Raw genomic sequence first — 24,552 nt, forward strand, 5'->3', positions numbered from 1 at the left:
TGTTTTTTTTTCCTTCTTCTTGATGGGCTATTCAGTGGATTTTTTTTTCTTGCTTTTTTTTTTTTTTTGATACCAGGATTGAACCCAGGGGTGCTTAACCACTGAGCCCCATCCCCAGCCCTTGTTTACATTTTATTTAGAGACAGGGACTCACTGAGTTGCTTAGGCCCTTGCTAAGTTGGTGAGGCTGGCTTTGAACTGGCAGTCTTCCTGCCTCAGCCTCCTGAGCCCCTGGGATTGCAGACATGGGCCACCATGCCCTGAGTGGGCTGGTTTTTATTAGGGAAAAGATTTAAAGGATTGAAAGGCAGAGGAGGTTGTGACTGCTCAGAATCGTGCTCCTCCTGGTGTGTGAGAGAAGCCACAGCAGGAACTCCACAGTCCCCCGGGGTTTGCAGCGTGTGTTTGGGGGGCGCAGCCCAGAGTGTTCCAGAGCTCAGTCTCTGCTCTCAGGTGAGCTGTCACGTGCACACGGCCATCTCTTGGCCCATGCCTTAGAAACTAGGGCTGCCTTTTTATCTGCCTCTTAATTTCCCCTTGTGTCTCTTCTAGAAAACCCCCATTTGGCTCAGGATCCCCAAGGAAAGGAAAGGCCCCACACAGCACTTGTTTTTCCAACTGCATCTCCTTAGAAATCACCTAGAAAATGTACCTCAGGGTGCATCTTATCCCAGTCCACCCTCTTCAAAATCAGACAGAGCCCTGTGTTGATTTGGTCTGTTGACATTGTGTGCAGAATGAAGAGCCAGTGTTCTCCAAGGATGGCCGGAAGTTTTTCTTTGTCAGAGCGATCCCGCAGGGGGGACGAGGAAAGTTCTACCACATCACTGTGTCCTCATCCCAGGTAAATCCTGCTGGTTTCTACAGCTGCAGGTGCTATTGGTACTTGCTTCTCGTGGCCAAACTCACATGTCTTTCCAAGGGCCCCAGGGGACCCCAGGCTGCTGACACTCAGGCTGGGCTCCCGAGGCGGGGGCAGAAGGCTGCATTTGTCCTGGGTAGAGGTTCTGAGCAGGGCAGCGGGTGGAGCTTTGCTCTTTGCATTAATGCTCCAGGGCACAAGTGTGAACGTATGAACCATCTGGCAAGGCAGAGGGGACCCTGTTCAAACACCTGACTCTGGGCTTCAGTGGTTGGGTAGGAGCACCCCTGAGCAGTGACCTCAGAGATTAATAGACATGATTTTTGACTCCAAAGTGTGCATCCTGGCAAATACAGTCCCCTGCTCAGAGGTGACCCTAAGAGGCGCTGCCTCACGCGGAACCTTAGGAACTCTTCCCTGAAACTGGAGGTGCAGGAGTGCCATGTCCCTGATCACAGACCCCATCCTCTGTGTGTGGGTCCCATTTGGGGGGCCATCTAAAGTTCTGTGGGGTCAGGGCAGGTAAATAGGAACTTAGGGAAAGCATTAATAAGAAACATTCTGCAAATAGGAGCTTGTGAAATCAGTTTCAAAAGGAAACTCCAGGAAGAAGCACCGCACCCAGAGGCCCTGGGGTGCTGAGGGAGACACCTGCACCTCCTTGGGTACACATCACGTCTACTGCAGGGGTCAGGCGCAGCATCTGGGCTCAGACCACTTAATCACGTGACTTGAAGAATCTCCGTGAACCCTGTTCATCCACTCACTTCTGTGGTCTTGGCTCTGTAGCCCCCGATGCTTTGTTTTCTCGTGCGGGGACATGGCAAACAAGGTCAAGAATTTTAGATGTGTTCCTTCCACCCTGGCCTCTGAGTTTGCTGGGGACCCTGTGGACATTCAGCAGGAAGAAGGTCTCCCCTCAGCCAGGTGCCCAGGCCCTGCCTGCCCCTTTGCTTTGGAGCTCAGCAGCCCCGGACCTCCCAGGGCCTTCCATCCCCCAGCTCCCATGTCTGTGTCCTGGGGTTGGCCCCAGGCCTGTCACCTGAGTGATCTCCTCTGTGGCCTCCACCTGTCATGGTATCCGCCTCTCATGGCACCAGCAGCCCAAAACAGCTGCCCAGCTGCACCTCACACCCAGATCACCATGGAGACATCTCCTGCCACTCCCCCTGGTGACCCACTGTTGCCATGATGGTGCTGGGCACTGAGGCACTGGGGTGGGGCACGTGGGATCATCAGCTACTCTGCTCCACCCTGTCCTTGGCAAGGGCACAGAGAGTGACCAAGCCATGCTGCCCCTCCTTCCCTCCAGTTTTTCTTTTTTTGACTTTTTGAAATTTGTTCTAATTAGTTAACATGACAGCAGAACGCATTTTGATTCCTTGTACACAAATGGAGCACAGCTTTTCATTCTCTGGCTGTACACCATGTAGCATCGCACCACATGGGCAGTCAGTCACACGTGTACCTAGGTAACGATGTCCACCTCATCCCACCGTCTTCCCGCCTCCACGCATGCTTCCCTTCCCTGCCTCCCCTTTGCCCAATCAATTTCTCCCCACAGCTCCCCCATTATGGGTCAGCACCCATAATAGGGAGAACATTCGGTCTTTGATTTTTGGGATTGGCTAACTTCACTTAGCATGATATTGTCCAACTCCATCCATTTACCTGCAAACGCCATGATTTTATTCTCTTTTAATGCTGAGCAATATTCCACTGTTTATATACCACAGTTTCTTTATCCATTCATCTATTGAAGGGCATGTAGGTTGGTTCCACAGTTTAGCTATTGTGAATTGAGCTGCTATAAACATTGATGTGGCTGTGCCCCTGTAGTATGCTGATTTTAAGTCCTTTAGGTATAAACCAAGGAGAGGGATAGCTGGGTCAAATGGTGATTCCATTTCAACTTTTCTGAGGAAGCTCCATACTGCTTTCCATATTGGTTGCACCAATTTGCAGTCCCACTAGCAGTATATGAGTGGGCCTTTTCCCCACATCCTCGCCAGCACTTACTATTGCTTGTATTCTTGATAATTGCCATTCTGCATGGAGTGAGATGAAATCTTAGAGTCGTTTTGATTTGCATCTCTTGAATTACTAGAGGAGTTTGTTTTGGGTGCTTTGTTTTGGTACTGGGGATTGAACCCAGGGTCAGTTAATCACTGAAACACATCCCCAGCACTTTTTTATTTTTTTATTTTGAGACAGGGCCTCACAAAGTTGCTGAGGCTGGCCTTGAACTTGCTGTCCTTCTGCCTCAGCCTCCCAAGCCACTGGGGTTACAGGCGTGCACCATGGGGCCTGGCTTCCTCCCTCCTTTGCCCATGTCCTTTCTCTTGCTCCATCTCATCCATTTCCGCACATTCCCCCTTTCCTCCCTCTGCGACCCTTGGAGGAAGAACTCTGCTCACTAGGTTCACAGATGTAAGAGACACAACATCAGCAGCACACAAACCTGCCTCTCAGGAGATGCTGGTCAGAGGAACTGGGATGGTGGTACCCGGAGGGTGGGACGGGAAGGCTCTTCCAGCCAGGCCTTGCGGAGACCAGCAGTGGCAGGGAGGCACTGCCTTCCTCTGTGCGGCTGGAGCCTGGGGCCCAGCCCCTCTCTCCTGATGCCTGTCTGTGTTCCAGCCCAACAGCAGCAATGACAACATCCAGTCCATCACCTCCGGGGACTGGGACGTGACCAAGATCCTGTCCTATGATGAGAAGCGGAATAAGATGTGAGTGAGCGCGGCTGCTGGGCCCCACCTGCTGGCAGGGGCTCTGCTATCTCTAGCCCCATCCTGTTGATGGTGCAGGGAAAGGCTCCGAGCCCCTTCTGTCCTAGACGGTGGCACTCACTCCAGCCTTCCCCGACACGCGTCCTGCCCCTCCAGCTCCCTGCCATGGTGACGCTTTCACCACAGCCCTGCGGTGCTGCTGGCAGGGGCTACAGCCCTGGGAGTGGCCCAGGGTGTGCTGGCCCTGAGCCCAGGGCTCCCCAGCATTATCTCCCTGACACAGTTATGGTCGGAGGGGCTCGCTGCTGTCCCACCTCCAAGAGGGAGGGGGCTGGGGAAGCCAAGGGATTTACTGCAGTCACCTGCTGGTGAGGAAGACCCAGGAGGCCCGGGCCCACGCTCACCCCCGCTGCTCCCCTCCCTGCTCAAGCCGTGAAAGCTTGCAGGGTCGTGGGTGAAACCTTGTAAAAGGTGTCCTCGGCCCTTGCCCCCTAGAGGGTCCAAGACATCCCCACATCCGAATCCAGGGGCACCTCCCCGCACCCTCACCGGCTGCAGCAGGACCCTGCACTGAGGAGAAGGCGGTGCAGGAGACACCTCGGGCCCCAAGGCCCCCCACTGTTGTGTCCCATCACCCCCAAGTCCCGCAGGCTGTGTGAGGGCAGACGCCCTGCGGCACACTAACCTGTGCACCGTGCCCTCTTCACAGCTACTTCCTGAGCACGGAGGACCTGCCGCGAAGACGACAGCTCTACAGGTAGCCCGGGCTCCTCCCGCCTGCAGAACGCCCCCTTCCACATGGGAGCAGGGAGGCAGGGGAGGAGTCTAGCCGCCAGGTCTGGAGAGACATGATGAGGAACACCCAGGCCTCGCCATTGTTCTCTTGGGAGGAGACTTGGGGCTCTGAAGTGAAACTGTGCTTCCTGCCAGGATGGCACAGGTGAAGAGGGACAGTCGGCACCCCCTGGGCACCTCCCAACCAGAAGGAGACCACAACAGGCTGCTGGAGAGGGCACCCCCCAGTGTAGACCAGAGGGCTGGAGCCACGGCCTCTCTGTGGCCCCCCGCTGTGTGCTGAGAGTAGAACACTGGCAGAGGGTGACAAGCACCCGCCATCGCAGGCTGCTTCTCTCCACAGACCCGACGTCACCGCTCCTCTGCTAGGGTCACTGAAATCAGGCAGTTCCCAAATTCATAAATGGAGGGGAGGCAGCCAGCCAGCGGCATCCAGGAAGGTGTGTGGTTGAAGCTGCCCTCTCTCCCCTGAAGTACCTTCACGCTTGCCCGGACAGGCTCCATTCTGGAATCTGGGTCAGAGTGGACCCTGCCCGGGCGGTGTGCCGAGGAGCACTTCCTCTAGGGACTGGGCATCTCTGCATCTTTCCATCTTGGGATACACGTTAGGCCTTCTGGACCTGAAGTTGTACTTGACCAGGGTGGGCCTGGGAGCTATCTTCAAAGCGGTCCCCACTCACCTAACTCTACTGGGTGGGCACCACCAAGGCCTCCGTGCCACACCTGAGGGAGCTTGGGCTTTGGAAGCAGCCAGAGTTGGTTTTGGCTGGTGTCTACAGAGCTCCTGCTTCTCACACGCTGGTGTAGGCACTCAGAGGAATGGCTGATGTGTCAGCATCTCTGCTGTCCACACATGGCCAAATTGTCCACTCAGAGAGTAGCACATGCGGTTGTGGAGCACGGGTACTGGACCATAGCTGTCCTCACACCAAGCCACACAGAGCCATAGGTGACCACGTACACCCAGTCCCAGGAGCCAAGGTGTCGGCAAGACGTTGCCAGGGGGTGGGGGGGGGGCTCCCAGGGCCCAGGCAGGGGACTGACAGGACAAGGCCCAGAAGGTCAGCAGCAGCGACCACAGCCGCCCTCCCAGGAGCCATCTGCCAGGTTGCGGCCGGGTGCCGGGCTCTGGTTCACGGCATCTCTGCTCTCGCAGCGCCAACACGGTGGGCAACTTCAACAGGCAGTGTCTGTCCTGTGACCTGGTTGAGAACTGCACCTACTTCAGCGCCTCCTTCAGCCACAGCTCGGACTTCTTCCTGCTCAAGTGTGAAGGTGAGTGTGCCCCTGAGCCCAGGCAGGGGGTGCGGCGTCTGCAGGGCACAGCTGCAGGCAGGGGCCGTGGGGTAGGAGCACCACGTGTTACAGGACAGGGACGGGTCCTGCCGAGGGCCACAGTGCTCATGGTCTCGAGAAGGTCTTGGCTCCTCAGGGCAAAGCCAGTGCGTCCCACAGTTTACCTCCTGATGTCCATAACAAGCCCCTGAGCTGGCTGCGGTCTCTTACATGTCGGTGAAACTGGGCCATCTATAAAGATATGAAACAATTTCAACGATGAACATTTGGGGCCTGTGAAGGCTTGAGATTATACAGTGTCAGAAACATGTACCCTATGACCCAACTTATTGTTAATTGATCCGAACATTCGAGTGCTTTACCACACCGGTCAGAGCACCAGATAGGCCATGTGCCCGGGAAGGTGCAGAGAAGTCTGTGCATCTGTTCTCACACCTCGTGCAGCTGAGCGGTGAACCCACGAGAAGGCAAGAATAAATCATGTGGTCTCAAAGAGGAGCATGGTCCGCCGAGAGCGCTCCTGGGCGCGAACACGCCTGTAGGAGAGGCCTGGTGGAGGTGGGGCCAGTTCACCGGGAGCTCACTCGAGTTTCAGACGGCACAGTCCAGTCAGGGTGCCGAGCAGCACCTGGACAGCCTGTGGGCAGAGGCACCCTGTGACTGCACCCCCTTCTCACCGGCGTCATTAGAACTCCGAGAAGCTGCCGATACCCCTGCTCCCCAGCCCACCCCACATTCTGCCAAGATGAGGGGCAGGTTTCCGGGGGCTGGGATTCTGAAACGCATGACTCCCCCAGCCCCGGGGACCCTGAGCTAGCCAGGTCCTGGAGGAACAGAACCAACAGGGTACGTGTCCTGTGGGGCTGGCGTGCAGGATCCCAAGTTGGACAGTGCCACGTGACTGTCCGCAGTCTGGGGAGCTGGAGGGACCAGGAGCTGCTCAGTCAGGAAGCTGGGCCTCAGCACAAGAGGGACCTGGACAGAGACTGAAGGTGTGGAGGTCCACCCTGAGGACCACTGGACAAGGGCCACGAGCGTGGGCGGCGACAGCAGCAAGGGACGCGCCTGCCCAGGAGGAACACAGCTCGCCTTCCGGCAGGATGTCCTCCTTTGCTTTCTGTTCCACCTGGGCCCCAGCCTGGTGGACAGCACTGCCCATGCTCCAGGCAGGTCCTCCCCCTCAGTCTGCTGTCCAATCATCTCTGGAAACACCCTAGAGACACACGCAGAAGTCTCTCAATCCCAGTGTCTCCTCGGTGTCCTTTAATCCAGTCCAGCTGACAGTCCCACTTAACCATCATAGTCCCCTTTCCTGTGCCCCCTGGGAAGCAGGCCCCAGAGCATCACCCAGGGGATGCTCTGGGAGGAAAGAACTCGAGGTATAGCCGACCCGTCATTTGTCAGACAGCAAACCTGAGGCCAGAAGTTAAGAGGGGTCCCCGACTCCTGGTGAGTCGATGACCCAGGGAGGACAGGATCTGGGTCTCTCGGTCCCACAACATCATCTGCCTGAAATAGCAAATTGTGGCAACTCAGAGGGCTATAAGGCACAGAGACGGGAAATGTGACAGACTGGTCCCCTGGAGCCACAAGGCCAGGCTTCACTCCCAGCACTGGAGAAACAAACTGAAGTCTTATTGATCTTAGAGTTATTGCCTCAGAATTTTCTGGACCATTTAGAAATCTATTTAAATATTTAACCTGTTGCTTTGACTTAAACACAAACGTAAAGCAGCCCTCTTCTCTACAAAATCACTCTTTAAATTGTGTGTACATCTCTGAGTGTGTGAGTGTGTGTGTGTGAGTGTGTGTGTGAGTGTGTGTGTGTCAGTGTGTGAGTGTGTGTGTGTCAGTGTGTGTGTGTGTGTGAGTGTGTGTGTGTCAGTGTGTGTATGTCAGTGTGTGTGTGAGTGTGTGTGTGAGTGTGTGTATGTCAGTGTGTGTGTCAGTGTGTGTGTGTGTGAGTGTGTGTGAGTTGTGAGTGTGAGTGTGTGTGTGAGTGTGTGTGTGTCAGTGTGTGTGAGTGTGTGTGTGAGTGTGTGTCAGTGTGTGTGTGTCAGTGTGTGTGTGTGTGTGAGTTGTGTGAGTGTGTGTGTGAGTGTGTGTGTGTCAGTGTGTGTGAGTGTGTGTGTGTGTCAGTGTGTGAGTGTGTGTGAGTGAGTTGTGAGTGTGAGTCTGTGTGTGTGTATGTCAGTGTGTGTGTGTCAGTGTGTGTGTGAGTTGTGTGAGTGTGTGTGTGAGTGTGTGTGTGTCAGTGTGTGTGAGTGTGTGTGTGTCAGTGTGTGTATGTCAGTGTGTGTGAGTGTGTGTGTTGTGAGTGTGAGTGTGTATGTGTGAGTGTGTGTGTGAGTGTGTGTGTGTCAGTGTGTGTGAGTGTGTGTGTGTGTGAGAGTGAGTTGTGAGTGTGCGTGTGTGTGTGTGAGTGTGTGTGTGTCACGGGGAATTGGACTCTGGGCCTCGTGCAGTCTTCACTCCTAGCTTCTAGTTAAGTAGAATTTTATAGATCAATTTACTTTTTAGCTGAAGTAACTTGAGTGACCACATAATGTAACCCCCCAAACTGAATGAAAACCCTCTTTTAAAAGAGAGTTTCTAAAAAGGCATAAATTTACAGATGTACAAACAAAAGGAGGGGACACAGGCCAGCTCTGAGCAACTGGAGTGGGGCCGCGTGGGGCGCAGTCCAGGAGGCACAGGCTGAGGACAGGCCAAGGTGGGAACATTTGAGAAGCCCAACCCAGAGCCAGACAACCTAAGTGACTTACTTTTCCCCACATTTCCCAGCCGTGCAGCCCAAGCAGGAATTGGGGAATTCCCTTTCCTCTCCCGTTTATCTCCGTCACACCCAGAGCCACTCTGAGAGACCCTGAGACCCTGGAAACCTGGACAGGACTGGCTTGTCCACTGCCGGCCCTGGGGGCAGCTGTCTCCCCCTCCGTCCGCTGACTTGGCAGCATTCCCAGGCTTCCTGGCTTCCCAGGTGCAAGGAGGACTGAGAACCTCCCCTCCTGTGGGGGAAGGACGCCATAACTGGGTGGCTTAAAGCCACAGAAGGTCCTCTCAGTTCTGGTGGGTGGGAATCTGAAAGCGGCTCTGAACAGGGTGGCCCCCGAGGGAAAACCCACCCTGTGCCCCCCCGCAGCTCCGGGGGTCGCTGGCCCTCCAAGGCGGTCCTTGACTTACAGACGGTCACGTTGACCTCTCCTGTCCTCACACGGCCCCGCTGCTGTGTCTCTGTCCAAAACTGCATGTTCTTAAAAGGGCCCCGGTCACCGGATTAGGGCCCCTGATCCAGTACAACCTCCACGTAACCTGGTCACATCTGCAAGACCTCCACACAAGGTCAGTTCAAGGAGACCAGAGTTTAGACATATCTCTTGGGGGGTATAATCAAACTCCTTCAAGACTCATATTTCTTCTTGTATAAGAGAGAGACAGGGGAGAGCTGTACTTGCTGTTTTCTAGGGTGGTAGGTAAAGGGGGCGTCTTTATTGCTTCACCTTCACACCTTGGAGGGCACTCCAGGGGCTCCAGGAAGACACCACCCGAGCCATGGCTTACGGCAGTAATGGGACATCTTAGAGGAAAGGGGGCACCTGCAATATCGATTTTCTCCAGAAATTCTTCTTCATGTCACAAAGCAAAATTAATACCCAAGTTATGTAGCCCTGTGAAAGTCAGCTAGGGTTTGTGCCGCCCCTGCACTCAACCTTCCGAGCCCCTAGACAACAGAACCAAAGTTCCCAGAGACGTGACTTCACAATTGTAGCTTTTGTTTAGAAAATCAGATTTCTGCTTTCAAACGGAAGTCCAAGTCCATGATTCGTTTTCCTTCAAGTTTGTCAAAAGGACTCAGCCAGTCTTATTCCTAAAACGTCTCAATGGGGTCAGGCATTTGCTTCTCTGTGATAAAACATTTCCATAGTTTCAAGGAGGGTCTTTCCCAGGAGCCCAGGACAGACCTTCCTGCTGTGGGTGGGGATGCTCCCTGCTGGGGCTCTGGGCTTTCACACCGCCACTCTCAGTGTTAAATTGTCACTTAGGAGCCATTTCCCCATCTTAAGGTGCTTGACCATGGATTTAGCAGCCTAGTGTATTAAGATAAGCTTCTCCATTTTATAATTGGATTGGAACAAAGTATTTCCCAGCTTAAAATAAAGCAGGTCTGTCCTAATTGCTGTCCCTCCTAGTATGGAATATTCCAAGACCCTCTATCACCATGATGCCGTCCACAAATTCGAGAGAGGCAGAAGTCACAATGCTGGACCTGGCTAGAAACTGAGCTCTGCTTTTTGCATCTTTGTGACCTTGGTTGACCTTGCTGAGTACTCATTCTGAAACCCAAGGGAATGGCACTGCTATTCCCTGAGGTTCCTGGGAAGATGCATGAGATAGAGCTTTAAGGTGCACACCAAGTGTCTGCTGGGTGGGTGCTTGGGAGTGTGGACTCACTGTTGTGACACTGATATTGTCACGTCATTGTCACCTTAGTGATCAGCGGAGAACTTCTGGGACATGTGCTGGCTGCTGACTTGGTATGCAGAGGTGGGGCTGAGGCTGGAGGGGCTAACTTCCATGGGGAGCTAAGTGCCGCCACTTCATGGAGTTCCTAATGTGAATGGGTGCTCTCGTTCCTCGCGGAGCTCATGCAGAATCCCTGGGTCTCGTGCCCACAGCAGCAGCCCAGAAGGTTCCAGAGGGACCAGAGCTGCCAGAGCCTCAGGACATTGAATCAGTCCTCCGGTAGGTGTGGACAGGAGAGCTGTGGCTTTGGGAGCGTGCACATCAGGTGCCCCTGCAGCTGGTCCTCTGCCGAAGCCTCCAAGTGGCCAGATTCTCCAGGCCTCTTCACACCGGCCTGTGCTCCTCCTCTGTCCTTCCCCCAGGCCTCTGCTCCCTGGGGTCATGCGCGTCTCGTCCAGGGGGAACATAGCGTATTGGGGGAAAGTGGACATTAAGGAGCTGTCACGTCACCCCTGCGCTGAGTGGTGGTCAGAACCGTGAGGCCGGCAGGTGGAAAACAGCCAGGACGTCAAGCCCAGTGGTCCAGGGTCGATGGCTGTGCTGCCATGGTCAGAGCGTTCCGAGGCCAAGTCCAGGCTCAGCGAGAACCAAGGTCACTAGAGGTTGAGTGATGTTGTCACGGAGGTCAAAAGTATCCACTAGTGACAGTGTGAGGGCCACAGAGGTAGAGTGGGGATGTCATGAGGGGTCAAGTGGTGATTCCGTGGAGGTCATGAGGTATCCTTGGCAGTGTCCTGAAGGTCACAGGGGTCGAGGGGTGGTGTTGTGAAGATCACAGGGATCAGGTGGTGATGGCTTCCACACAGCAAGGGGGGAGGAGGGCAGCCACCTGCCGTGCGTCTCCCCCCTCTGGTGCAGCCCTGAGAACCCCGAGTCTCCTCCATGAAGATGCTCCACACCCGTGCTGCCTCAGATGGAACACACATGGCGGGTAGGTGCACCTGCCACTCACCCCACTCCACCGAGAGGCAGAGTATTTTCTGAGGGGCTGAAGTCCTAAGGCACTGTGGTCAGCTGAGAATGGCCACGTGCCGTGAAGACACAGGTGCTGAGACGGGACGGAGGGCCACTCCAGAAGTTCTCCCAGGAAAGGCTGCTGCCCAGGGCTCCCCGGGCTCCCCGTCTGTCACAGAGCTTCCAGGTCAGGCGGAAGAAGCCTCCGCCTTCCCGCACTGGGGCCCTGTCCAGGCGCAGCTCAAGCCGAGTCAACAGGGCAAGCAGGTATGCACTCCTCCGTCCTGACCCAAGGGTCACTTACAGAGCCTGCTACTAACTCGTGCCCAGCTGTGAGGAGCAGCCCAGGGCTAGAAAATGAAAGTAGCCTGCGTCCTCTGGTAAAACCGTCACTGGCTTCCGACAGAGAGGCTGCTCCGATTCCCAGCAGCACCTGGAGCTTATTGGTTGGGCTCTATAAGCCACCTCATCCTCTAGACGCTCTCAGCCAGGTTCCCTAGGTTTGACCTCAGCTGCCCTTTTAATATTGGGTTTGTCCAGGTGACTGCTTAGAACCCGGCTGAGGCTCCTGGGGCACTGCTAACATGCTCATAAGAACATCTGCTCACTCTCTCCGAAACCTGGAGTGATTCCCTTCGAGGCTGCCCGTACCAAAATCAAGGAGGGGATTTTCAAGGCAGGTGACATCATTGGAGTAAGTTTTGTCCGTGTTTTGGAAGATGTCACACACTTGGGTAAATGCAGCCAGGCCCTGGGCAACCCACCCAGGAGGAGTCACACTGCTTCTCAGTAACGACCAAGCAAATGTCTTCTAAGAAAAAGGAATTTCTCACCTTCCCCAGGGCACCTTCCCATCACTGTGCCAGTGTCGGCATGTTGGTGCTTGGTGACCGCCTGCCTTCCTGCAAGAGGAGAGGCCATGTCCTTGAAATGTCCATTAACAATAAATAATGGCACTCAATGCAATCCACAATGCCTCCAGAGTCTCCCACCCCCTTCATCCCTGCTCCCATCACTGCCCACCTTGCCCTGGAGGTCTCCCAGCTAATGACTCACTCTACTCCTGGCTGAGATGTGACAGGTCATGCTTCCTAAAGCATAGTTCTGCTCAAAACGGCTTCCCAAGCAGTTACTACCCTCTTTTCTAAGTCAAATGATAGAAAAAAAATATAGAAATAAAAACAAATGCACCACTGGACCAGGTTAAGGAGGCACCAGCAAACCAGACCTTTGAAGAATTTTGAAAAGTAAATACAAATCATCACAGAGAAAGTGAAAGCCAAAGGTGAGGGTGCCTAAGACAATTGGCAGAAGAAGTGTCTGTCTTCTCAGAATCGTGAATTCTGGAACACCCTGCAGAGCAGAGCTGCCAAGGCGGGAGCTGGAGCGGATTGGAGCTGGGGCAGGTGCTGGTGTGAGGCGCTGGGCAGAGTGACAGCCCCGCTGTCTCCTGCATGCCCCAGACTTGGTATGGGGACTTCCAGAGGGGACAGCGGGCCACAGTGGAAGGGGAGCTCATCTCAGGTGGCCACCGCCCCATGGCATCTCCACCTGGGATCCTGGTGTCAGGATCTGCAGGAAGCTGGGTCTTCCTCCCCTACAGCCCCTCTTCAGCATGGGGATGGCCAGCCAAGAGCTGCTGATGCAAGTGAGAAATGTGACCAGAGGCCTCAGACTGAATGTCAGCAAAAGGAGACTGGCCAGACTTTTATTTGTTCAGTGTTGGGGACTGAACCCAGTGTCTTGCACGTGCTAGGCAAGTACTCTACCACTGAACTACATCCCCAGTGATTTTTATTTTGAGACAGGATCTTACTGAATTGTCCAGACTGGCTTGAACTTGGGTGATCCTCCTGCCTCAGCCTCTTGAGTCTTTGGGATTATTCTGCACACAGTGCACACAGCCTAGAGAAACATTTTAAAGGTCATTCTACCTACTGCAGGAAGTCTGACTGCAAATATCCTCAGAGAGATTCTGGAAAGTATCACCTTCATGAAACAAGAGCAGGTTGCTGTGAAAAAAGAAGCGAACTGACTGCTCTGGACATAAAATATTTCCCAAAGTTTTTTTTTTTTTAATGTCATAAGAACTGAATACATATTGTGGTCGTATGCCCCAGTTTCCCCAGAAACATCCTGGATATTGCCTAAAGAGTAACCCAGGAAATGCACCCCATAAGACCACGAAATTAGACAAAGATAAAAATTCAAAGAAAATTTGGGAGTGTGAATGATAGAACAAAAACATGCAATCTGCTTGGAGAGGCTCTAGAAAGAGCTTGGTGAGAATAAAGGGGGAAAATAAACCAAGCTATAATGGCAAATGCTCTCCTAAGCTTTAAGTTCATCAGAAAGAAAAGGCCTGCTGAACACAATTATAAGAATTTTTCAAAAGACCAAAGTTAATATTTCCTAATGAAATTTAATCATTGTAAGGTTAAAATTTGCATAAGATTACAGGAAGAAAATCAAAACATGATCTCTTTTCCTTGTTTCCTTTTCTATTTTAAATATTCAAATTTGTGTTAGACTTCTCAGGTCCAAAGCAGCAGCCCAGGAAATAATGGAGCAAGGTTCATTAAATGCTTTTGGTGAAAAAAATACCTTTTAACTTTCAGTCCTGTACCTGCTGAACTCTTGTTATAGAGTGGACAGAAAAAGAATTGGGATCCATTGCAATAGGTAAAACTTAACATTCACACACCTTTCCTACATTCATACACCTGGAGAAAAAAACTGCACACATGTGCACTTCAAGTGGCTGCTCACGGAGCAGGAAGGACAAGGAGCACAGAGCAGAGGCGAGCAGAGGAGCAGGCATTCTTCTAAAACTGCAAGCCATCACCGTCCTTGCTGAGACCTCTAAACAGAGTGTTTAAAAACAAAGCTGGAAAATATCAACGTCATCTCCACAGACTCTGGCAGGTGCAGACGTGCTGCAGGGCGGAGGCGTGTGTGAAGGCCAGACTTGGGCTCTGAGGAGGCTGCGTGCAGGTGCCTGTGGGTCCCAGGTGCTGCCGCAACCTTGTCTGCATGTACCGCAGAGCAGAACGGCAGCTGGGCAGAGGAGGGTATTTCCATCCGTTCCATTCTTACTGAAAAGGTTTAGAGCTGGTGCTGGGACACCTCTCCGCACACTTGAAGATGTCCTCTGGAGGGTCACAGGGAATTTCTCTTGGGCCTCCACAGCAGCAGTGTGTGTGCCCTCTGTGAGGTGTCTATCCCCACCTCGTGGTGCTGCTGGAGCCCCAGTAGAGCCCACAGCACAGGCGGGACCATCCTGACAGCACAGTGCCTGGCTGGTCTTTTTCCTGGTCTCTTTCCTCATCGTGATTTTTGCATTGTTCCGATATTCTCATCTACTTGTTTTAAGCTTATTTTGTCATCTGTGGTTCGTGCCTTTCTTATCTGCCTTGAATCCTTTTGCCACGAGCTCTGCATTAGAGGTAGAGTGGCCGATGACCTTCAAGCCCTGGGCCTGGGAGTCAGGCTGCCCAGCCTGGCCCCTCCTCTCCCCAGCTTGTCCTCTCTCCTCAGAGCACTCCAGAGCTCTGGGAGGCACAGCGAGCTCTCAAGTGAAATGCTAAAGCAGTTTCAGTATATAAAACAGATCACCTGTAGGCATTAAAATAATTCGTTAGTTCAAAAGAATGGCATTTGCTCTTCAGTGCAGCCAAAGGGGAAACAAGACCATGGGGGTGAGTGCAAAATGTGTGAATTAGAAATCAGGGGCTGGAGGTCAAAGTTACAGCCTCTTATGAACCAGCTTCAACCTCCAGGATTCAAAGCAGACGTCTGCCGAGCCCAGGAGCACTGCCGTGTGCAGCTGTTCTGGAGTATTCTCCGGTCTCCCTGATGTTTCCCTGAGCTGTAAACCCCGAAGGGACCCCTCCTAGGATGATCTACCCGAGCTCCGAGACGCAGCCTGACCCTGCTCTCTCTTTGCCTTCTGCGGGCTTGGAGGAGGCCTGCTGCCTCTCCCCCTCCAGGTGCGGAGCTCCCCAAAGCCAGGACCTGTCTGTGGCAGTCGCGCAGTGGCCCCAGGAAGGACGGTCCCTTCTGCTTGGGCTCTTGTAACACAATACAAGCTTCTACACCACAGAGCTCTGGAGGCTGCAGGTCCCAAATCAAAGCGGACTCCAGGTCTGGCGAGAAGCTGCTCCCTGGTTCCTGGATGGTGCCTTGCACTGTGTCCTCCCACGTCGGAAGGCACAAGGAGCTCTCTGGGTCCCTGTTATAAGGGCACTAACCCCCTTCACAGGGGACTCTCATGGCCTAACTGCTTCTGAGGGCCACTCCTGATGCCCTCATTGGGGTGAGGATCCAGCAGGTGCACGCGGGCTCACACATTCGATCACAGCAGAGCCTGAGCGTTGGTGGTGTTGGGCAAGAACCTCCGCAGGCTCCAGCCTCGTGCCTGACACTGTCCCCTTCCCCCTCGGACCTTGGGACTGGCCCAAAGCATTAGGGACCTTAAGGAGCACCGGCAGCCGCCACGTCCCTCCCTTCTGGCCTCTGTTCACAGGGCACAGCTATGGCCCTCCATCCCTCACCCTCCTGTTTCCCCCAGCATGGACTACGTGTGTGTTTGACCCACAGGTAGGTTCTGTAGACCCCTAAAAACGGCAGAGCCCTAGCTTCTTCCCTAGGGCATGATCATGACTGAACACCTGCGACTGAGGGTGCACCCCATGTTCTGAGCGCTTGGAGGCTGGACGGCTCCTGCAGCGCCTACTGACCTGTGAGTGGGAGGAGGACGCATATTCTGGCTCACAGGAGACTCTTTCACTTTTCTAATAGATTCTAACTGGATGTATTTAGCACCTGCCTCCTGACCCACAGTGGAGTCACAGCTGTATAAACCCATTGTAAGTTGAAGATATTATAAGTCAAAACTTCACTTGACACCCTAGCCCTCAGAACTCGGGCGCTTTTCCACAAAGCACCCTGCAGAGGGTCGCTGTGCCCTCATGGGCACACGGCTGGGCATGGCCCCTTGCTGCTGCCCAGTGTGGCAAGAGAGGACCTTACCACATGCGCCTAGCCAGAAAAGGAATCAAATCCAAATTCAAATCATGGCTTCCTCTAAATGCACTCACCTCTGCACCATCAGTCAGTAGGCCCTAACTCAGACCATCGCAAGTCAAGGACTGGCTTACTTATTTTAAGAAGATAATTATGCTAAACATCATAATTGCAATTTACGGAGAAAACCTAAAAATTTTTCTCCTAGGCTCTTGATGCTTGCAGAGGTCTGGATATCTCTAGCACTCCTCCCAATAGATACGTTACCAATACCTGTTTAAAATGGTCATAAATCTTCAGACTGTGGCATGCTGACATCTCAAATCCAACTCAGTAGCCTGTGCGTCTCACAATTTTCTTAAAATTCTCCACCTTTCTTTCCACTATTTGAATTGCCCTGAACATAGAATACAGTCTCCTCACTTTGTGAGCCACCTGCCATCAGTAACTCAGAAGATCATATTTGTAAGGGCCTAATCATGACATGTTCATTATCCTGCTAAGACACCCAGGACTCACCCTGCCACATGCAGAAGACAGACAAAGACAGCAGGAAGGACTGGCTGCCTGCAGAGGGAGTCCAGAGCTGCCCCCTGCTGACAACCACCTGGCCACTTGAGGCAGCGGCGAGCTGGGCTGACAAGCAGCCCGGTCTTGGTCCAGCCAGATACCACAGATTGGGCGACTTGCAGTGAACAGAAAGGTACTTGGCTCACAGTTCTGGAGCCTGGGAAGCCCCAGATCAAGGGGCCACATCTGTAAGGGCCTCCTGCAGCCTCCTTCTGAGGCAGAAGCACCATGTGTGAGGAGGGAAGAGAGGCCCAGGGCAATTTTATAGCAGCCCACTCCTGCAATAGGGCACGGATCACCCGGGGGTGGAGCCTGGGGCCCCTCACTGCCTCAGGCCACCTCTACCATGAGGACCAGGTTCTGGAACGTGGACTGTGGGGCGGTCAGCCCACAGCAACGCAGAGGAGCCTCGAGCACCGCCGGTGCTGTCTCCGGGGGTAGCTGAGCGGTCCTGAGCCCTCACGGTCCTCCCTGGCCCTCGCTGTGCGCCTCAGAGGAGGCTGAAGTATAGGCTCTCCTGTCCCGGGCGCAGGGAGGGGACTCTCTGGAGGATCTTCTAGGAGGGTCTGTGGCTCAGCCCTGCAGGGCCAGGGCCCCAGCTCAGAGGCCAGGGGGCAGTGAGGGGTGAGGCCGACGGAGGGCACCGCGCTCTTCCTTGCATGGGCACTGGCTTCTCCCGCCTGCTGTGAGGACACCTGGCACACCGTGTCCCCGCCGAGCAGCTGCGCTCTGTTCTTGCTCTTTGTGCCCACTGTGAATGCCCTTGGCCCCTTGTCACCTGTTTAGTCGTAGGACAGTGGTGGCCCTTGCCATTTGCCCAACTCCCCCACTCCTGCTGACTTTGGAGTCTCCCCAGGGAGTCCCTGCAGCAGAAGGCAGTGGTGTGATGGGCTGTGGCAGAGGAGCACCTGCTGCTCTCAGAGGGCCTTGCGCCTGGCAGGACACTCCGGGGACTGCAGCAGGCCACCTGGCTGCACTGGCCAGGGAGAAGTCCCTCAGGCCTCTGGAGGCTCTCCCAGCCACTCGGACCTGCTGAAGATATCCCGGCCTTCCCTTCCCCGGCCCTTCCCTTCCCGCTGCCCTTTCCTTTCCCGGCCCTTCCCCTGGGGATGTGGCCTGGGTGTGCCTCACGTCTCGGGAGCCCACAGGCCCTTCCGCACCATAGGAGGGAGGCAGCGTCACAGGGGAGTCCTTTGTCTTCTCCATCTGTGTAGTCAGGGCCTGTGGGTGGGTGTCAGCCGTGTGTGGGAGGACCCCAGTCCTGAGCACATTTGTATGAGGCTTGGGACCTTCTAAGGAAAGATCCTCACAAGAGGGTGCCAGACTCTCCTCCCCATGGCAGGGACACAGGAGTGGCCAGCTTCTATGACCAGGTGTCATTGGATCCAGTCACTCTAATGGAATCACGAGGCTCGGCCAAGACTCAGCCCGGGAGCTGCCAGCAAAGCCTGTGGAAGATCTGTCAGTCGGAAACACGCAGTGCAGGAGCCCCGCCTGGCTGGCGTCCAGCCACAGCACAGTGCAAGGAGAGGTGGAGTCTCTTGATGTGGGGAGAAACAAGTGCTTTCTCTCATTGTGGAGGGTCCACTCTGATAGGGACATCCTAGGCATTATCAGCTCTGGCCCAGCCAAGTGCCACTGGAGCAGCACCATGTCCTGGCAGGTGGAGTTGTGGTCAGCTACAAGAGGAGCAGAAGTGCCCACAGCAACTCACCCCAGCGCAGACGTCAAATGCTCTAGCAGCAAGTTCAAGCAGGCTGCTCAGGCACATGGAGGAATATGGGGTGGACCCAGAGAGAAGGGGAAGGGGCTTGGAATATCCATGCCCACTCCATAGGTGCTCTCCAACCTGGAAGTCTAGGTCAAAGGCACTTGCCTCTCAGCACTCACAGCCATCAGGAGATGTCCTGATGCATTAAGCAGCATCTGTATTCCCCCATCCTGAGCCATCCATGCAGCTGACCCCGGGCTAGTGCTTGGCAGCTCATTGCAGCACTCAGAGCACCCAGGAAACTTGGAAGAACCTCTGCCCCCTGAAGCCCGGGGCTGACCCACAGTGAGCACCACACCAGCAGCAGGAGCTCACTCATGTGCCCAAAGACCAAACACCGTCTTTTCTCTGTTCCACATTAAGCATGTTGCTTCTCAGTGAAAGAGAGACACAGAGCACTGTCCAGACTGACCCTGATTCCCCAGCAGCTCTGAAATTCTCCGCTGCCAACTAGGGATTGAAGACAGTGTCTGAAGCCTGCTAAGTGTGTGCGTCTGAATCCAGAAGAATCCAGCCACAGCTTTTTGCTCATGCCTCATGTTCTGTCTTAGTGTGGGCCAATGCCAAGTCACTGCTCACACTCATTTCCACACTTTAACCCCCCACACACACCACAGAACACCCGGGAGAACTTGCGAGCTCTTCCATCCACCAGCCAAGAAAACCGAGCATTCTGGTGCCTGGGGCATGTCTCAGGAAGGACTTCTCTGTCTGCAGTCAGTCCTAACATGCTTTCGGGAGCCAAGCTGGTTGATCTCTGTGTGATTGTTCAGGGGTTACCGTCCCAAATCCTGGGCTGCAGTTCCAAACCTCTCCAGGATTCCAGCTACACACTCCGTTGCTGCCTCTCACCTTCCATGCTCAGGTCACCCGGTCCTCCCCACCGTGAGCAGGTGCTCTCTGTCCCCAGGAGCTGTTCTCCCCCATCCTCAGCTCTTCCTTAGGAGAAGAACCACAGAACCCCCCTCCTACAAAGGAAGACCTGACACAGGACAATTCAGGGCTAATCCAGGACCAGACACTGCAGAGTCCTCCTGACCACCTTCTCTCAGGGCCTTTCAAACAAACCAAGAAGCACATACTTGGTAGGTATCTGGACGCCATCTGCCATCTCCAGTGGCCATGCATGCCGCCATGCTGTGGTGTTGAATCTCTTGAACCCATGCCTCTGACACAAATTGAAGAAGAGCTGGTGAAGGGACATTTATTCAGCTTTGCGGGAAGCTCTCTGCACCCCTCTGTGTGTCTGCCCATGTCTAATGGGACCTGCGTTCTCGTTGCAGTGGACCAGTTTCAGCTGGTGGTCCTTAAACCGTTATTTTCTTTTTGTTTAAATCTCCTAAAATCAGACTTCTCACAAACCCAGCCGTGTCTTCCTCGTCGTGTGAGTGGGGACATTCTCTCCATCTTCTTCCGTTGTCCCTCTGAGTGACAAGGAAGCCCACCAGTACCTGGAGGCCCTTGATCCCGCCACCGTTCCCTGAGGCTCATCTGACAGCAGAATCAGGTCTCCTGTGCTTGAGGAGTTGGCATGTCCTACAGCAATTCCAACACATCTGTGTCTCTTGTCGTCACAAGTTAAGTCAACATGAAATAAGTTATCATGAAATTTTGCAAAGTGAGATGCAATCTCTCTTACTAAAAAAGCAAGAACCTCCCTGGGGTTACAAATCTCCCTCAAAAAGATAGTGACTTTCCCTCACTCACCATCCAGCTCATTATTGAGCAGCTACTGTATACCAGGCAATGCCCTGGGAGCTGGAGGTCAAAGGATGAGGTTGAGTCACTGCCTTGGAGGGACTCATGGTGGGTGGGGAGGACCCTTAAAGGAACAGCCATTCTGCTCAGTAGGGCAGTGACAGACACACGCAGGGGCTGGAGGGCCTGGGGATTCTCCCACTAGGTGCCAGGAGCCCCAGGAACTTGACTGGAGCTACGGTGTGTGTGCACGTGGACATCCTGCTGGAGCCCAGGAAGCTCACAGCACATGCAGCCTCACCTAGCACATGCTCCTGGGGTCATGGCGCTGGGGTCTGGAAGCGTCTCCGAGTCCACAGTTGGCCCTCCGCTTCCCCAGCAGCAAGCCACCTCCCACTGTATAGATGAGAACGTGACACATGGCACACAGCAAGCAGGGACAGGGCCGGCTCTAGCATCAGTGTTCTTCCCCGCACACGCCGCCTTTGCTCTCTCCTGTGCAGTGAGGATTGACACTAGGTGGCTGTGGCTCCCCTTCCCCAGCCTGGCCCGAGTGTGTGGAGGCCTGGACACCAGGGGGCGCTGCAGCCCACACGTTTGTCCTCTCAGGCCCTAGCTAGGGTGGCAGTCGCTGATGGGCTGCCTGGTGCCTGGGGCTTCACCACCTGATCTGAATGTGTCAGACCCGGGGAACACAAAGGATGTGAGCCCTCTGTGGGGGAGTCTTTCTGTTATACCCACTTGGCAGACATCAGGCTGGGTGCTGGGTACCCAGAGATGAGCAAGATGGAGAACCCACCCAGGTGGCCCAAAGTCTAGGAGACTTGCAGAGCTGGGAAGCCCGTGAAGCAGACTGACATGGGGTCCCGGCATTTGCCAAGAGTCTCTGCCAGGCATGGGCTGTGTCACCGTGTGGGGCTGGTTGCTCCTGAGGCCACCTGAACAGCCTTCAGGGACCTATGCCCTGGAAGTTAAAAATGGCTAATAAGTTTCAGACAGAAGTGACCAAAGTTTCTCATGGATCAAGGGAATTTTTGAACAAAGGGAATCTATGTGGACAAGGAGTTTTGTTGTTGGTTTTTTCTTGGTAGCCTTCACAGCCCGTGGATCTGGCTGTTGAGGAGCTGGGCTGGGCTGGGCTGGGCTGGGCTGGACCCTCCAGGGCAGCCCGGGACATAGAGCGCAATGGGAAGGTCTGCCTTCAGAGTGCTCAAGGTCGAGTCAGACGATCAGCACAGTTTAAAAATGGAAACAGGAAGGGAGCATTATCAGCCCGGGCAGCCAGACCCCAAGACTCCCCCAGGCCTTAAGCATGGCATCAATCGGTTTCTCTAGAACCCCAGCCAGAGCTAAGGAATATTTACCCTATTAATATCAGCTTCTGTTTTTATTTTCTCTAACAATAGCCAAGAACTGCAAAGAAAGTCCACTTGGTTTGGTCCTTGGGATCAGCACTGCTGTTCAGGCTGTACACACAAGGGGATGAGGCGTGGAGACCAGGCTGCCCACCTGGACGTGCCAAAGACTAAGGCTCGTGGTCCCAACAGCCCCATCTATCCTGCTGCTCTGGGATCCTGAAGTTCAGGGCCAGGAAGCGAAATCTAGTTTATTCACTGCACAAATGGTCGTGATCTAGCATAGAGCCAGGTGTCTGCAGTAAAATGAGATCCTAGCAGGAGAGTGTGCAGGGCACAGCCACCCAGGATAGCCTGCTGGGATCGTGACTGCCGCTGTGAGGCCACTGTGCTGCACCTCACTGACCTGACGGGTGTGCGGACCTTCAGCCCAGCATGATGCATACAGGGAGGTTTGGGGGGAGGGGAGCCTGCAGACAGGGCCATGTGTGCCACGTGCGGTTCTTCAGAGGACAAAGTAAGACCAACCCCACTGAGGGTAGAATTTCACCTCCAAAACTATGTTGAGGGCCAGGCCCTCAGTACTCAGAATGTGGCCTTGGTGGAAAAAGGACGCTGCAGACGTGACTCCTTAAGAGGGGGAGGTGCCAGAGTCGGGGCAGACGGTGGGGGGAAGAGGCCCTCTGATGCCAGAGGCAGAAATGGGGGCCGTGCGTGTGTGTGTCCAGGAAAGCAGCCCCACCAGGGCTGGGGGGGGGGGCTTCCCGCCAGGCTCAGGGAGCAGGGCCCCCCAGGCCTTGCTGGTGGATTCCGTCCTGGATGTCTGCCTTCCAGATTGACAGACAGTAATTTCCACTGTCCAAGACACACAGTCTGCGGGACTCTGTGAGGAGGCCGTCCCCAAGTGCACCTCTGAAAGCCTCCCCTGAGCACCAGGCTGCTGTCACCTTGGAGCAGCGCATCCCCTGTGCTGTGCTTGGGCTCTGTTAGGTGGACCCTGAGGCCCCTGTCAAACCCTCTGAATCAGAAACACGGGCGGCGCCCACGGCCTTGGCTTCACCCAGCCCTCACCTGTGGCCAGTGTTGTTATGGAGCCACTTCCAAAAACACGAAGTCTGAATTCAAATCAAAGAGAGCTTTCTTTACCTGGCCAGGGACTGTCACCCACCCGTAGGGACTGAAGCTCTGTGGGAGAACAGCAGCTTCCTGGCCTGTGTCCTGGGAACTTAAAGACGAAAACCCCAGCTCAGGGGCCTCCCCTAGCGTCATGCAAGTCAGCCGATCACAGAGACTGAAACAATAATAAGCGGGACCTGCGAGCCCTATGCAGGACAGGAATTCTCCAGTTAGCAAGCAAGCAAGCACAGAAGCTAGAAAACAGGCAATCAGCTTTGCAGTTCAGTTAACCACATTTCCAGGTTCAAGCAGGTGCTAGACAACTGTAGCCTGAGTTTGAGCAGGGGTCGGCGGCCGAGAGTCTATTGCACAATCATCTATACCCACAAGTGCACTCAAACCCAGAATGCAGCTCCCCACAACCACCGCTGCATCCTTAGTAGGGTACAGTTTGTGGAGTACAAAGTACAGAAAAACTATTTTTATAAAAAAACAGCTTTCATTTCAGCTCCTCAGAAACAGCTCTTATAACAGTTTTTTTATAGAAGGCAGCAAAATGGGGTCTTAGGCCGGCCCATGACAGTTCTTGCTTTATAACTGCCTTATCTCACTTACCATATCTAAATCTACGTTTTTTACTAATCTGTAACCTATAACTGACACTCTGACTGATTTTATTGATCACTTTACACCACCACAGTGTGAGAGCCGCTGCCCTCGAGGTGCACAAAGCACTGTCTCTGCCTCCAGGACCCGTTCTTTTATTTAATTGTTCTGAAATCAGAGTGGCTGCTGCCGTCTCTGCACATGTGTTTGAGTCAGAGCTTCACCCTACAGTTGATGAGCTCACCAGCCATCCCTATGTCTGAGCAGTGGCAGGAGGACAGGCCTCTGTGACTGTGAGGGAGCGTGTCCAGCAGAGCTGTGAGCGGGGGGCGCACTGCGGCCCTCAAGACCGTTCTTCCTGTGGCTCCTCAGCCTTCCACTCACCACTGAGGCACCAAAGCTGGCCTGAGCCCGATCTGGGGCCATCTCCAATCACGGCCACACGCCTGCCCCCGCGTCTGCACCGGCCCACGCAGCGGCTCTCCTGCGGCACCGCTCCCCCGACAGGAGCCCCTGGCAGGGAAGACCTGTGTCTGGCTGACTGGCTCCTCTCTCGGGAAGACCCCCCTCCTGACACGCGCAGTCTGTCCCACCGTGTCCCACCCAGGAAGAGCTGGGCCTCAGAGAACAGTCGTGTCTGCAAGGTCACTGGTGTCTAAGAGGGAATGTCTGTCCTGTCACACTTAACATGGTTATTAGAGTGGGAGGGAATTAGTTAAAATTGTCACTCCTGTGGCTGTTCACATGGTATTCCTGCTTCCTCTCCACAGAGCATTCACAAATGGGTTGTGAAATATTTCGTTGTGCGTTATACATCATTAGTTTTGTTTAGATTATTCTTAATTGCTCACTGACATGTAAAAAATGAGGAGGAAATTGAGAGGAAGAGATTTTAACAACAAAAATATTTGAAGAATGAATTTAAGGAAGGAGCCCTGGGCACATCTGTATAAATGTGCACTCCCAGCCACACACAGCCACACACGTGTGTACCCCACACACACATCATGCACGCACGCATATTCACACACATGCATTCATGTGCTCACACCCACACACAGGCACATATTCACATACACATGCACACACATGCATGCACACACACATTCACACACTTGTACACACACATAATGTACTGTTTTATAGGAGTATCGTTGCTCATTTTTTCCTTCTCTGCTCAGTACTGGCGATTATTACCCATGACCCAACCCCTGTATGGTTTCTTTCCCCCTCACTTCTTTATCTACC

General features: G+C 54.0%; 1 protein-coding gene across 3 annotated transcripts in view; it reads left to right on the forward strand.

Annotated features, from left to right (window-relative positions):
• DPP6 (dipeptidyl peptidase like 6) overlaps nt 1-24,552 on the forward strand; it is a gene marked incomplete at its 5' end in the record, with an annotated part of 757,264 nt that overhangs the window by 691,705 nt on the left and 41,007 nt on the right. For all 3 annotated transcript variants that reach the window (XM_081284194.1, XM_081284192.1, XM_081284193.1), the window contains 4 exons: nt 737-844; nt 3,503-3,594; nt 4,304-4,351; nt 5,546-5,664. In XM_081284194.1, coding sequence (XP_081140320.1) covers nt 737-844; nt 3,503-3,594; nt 4,304-4,351; nt 5,546-5,664 — 367 coding nt within the window. The remainder of the gene's footprint in view (nt 1-736; nt 845-3,502; nt 3,595-4,303; nt 4,352-5,545; nt 5,665-24,552) is intronic.

Source organism: Spermophilus citellus, assembly GCF_964194105.1.
Source record: "Spermophilus citellus genome assembly, chromosome: 3".
NCBI lineage: Eukaryota > Metazoa > Chordata > Mammalia > Rodentia > Sciuridae > Spermophilus > Spermophilus citellus.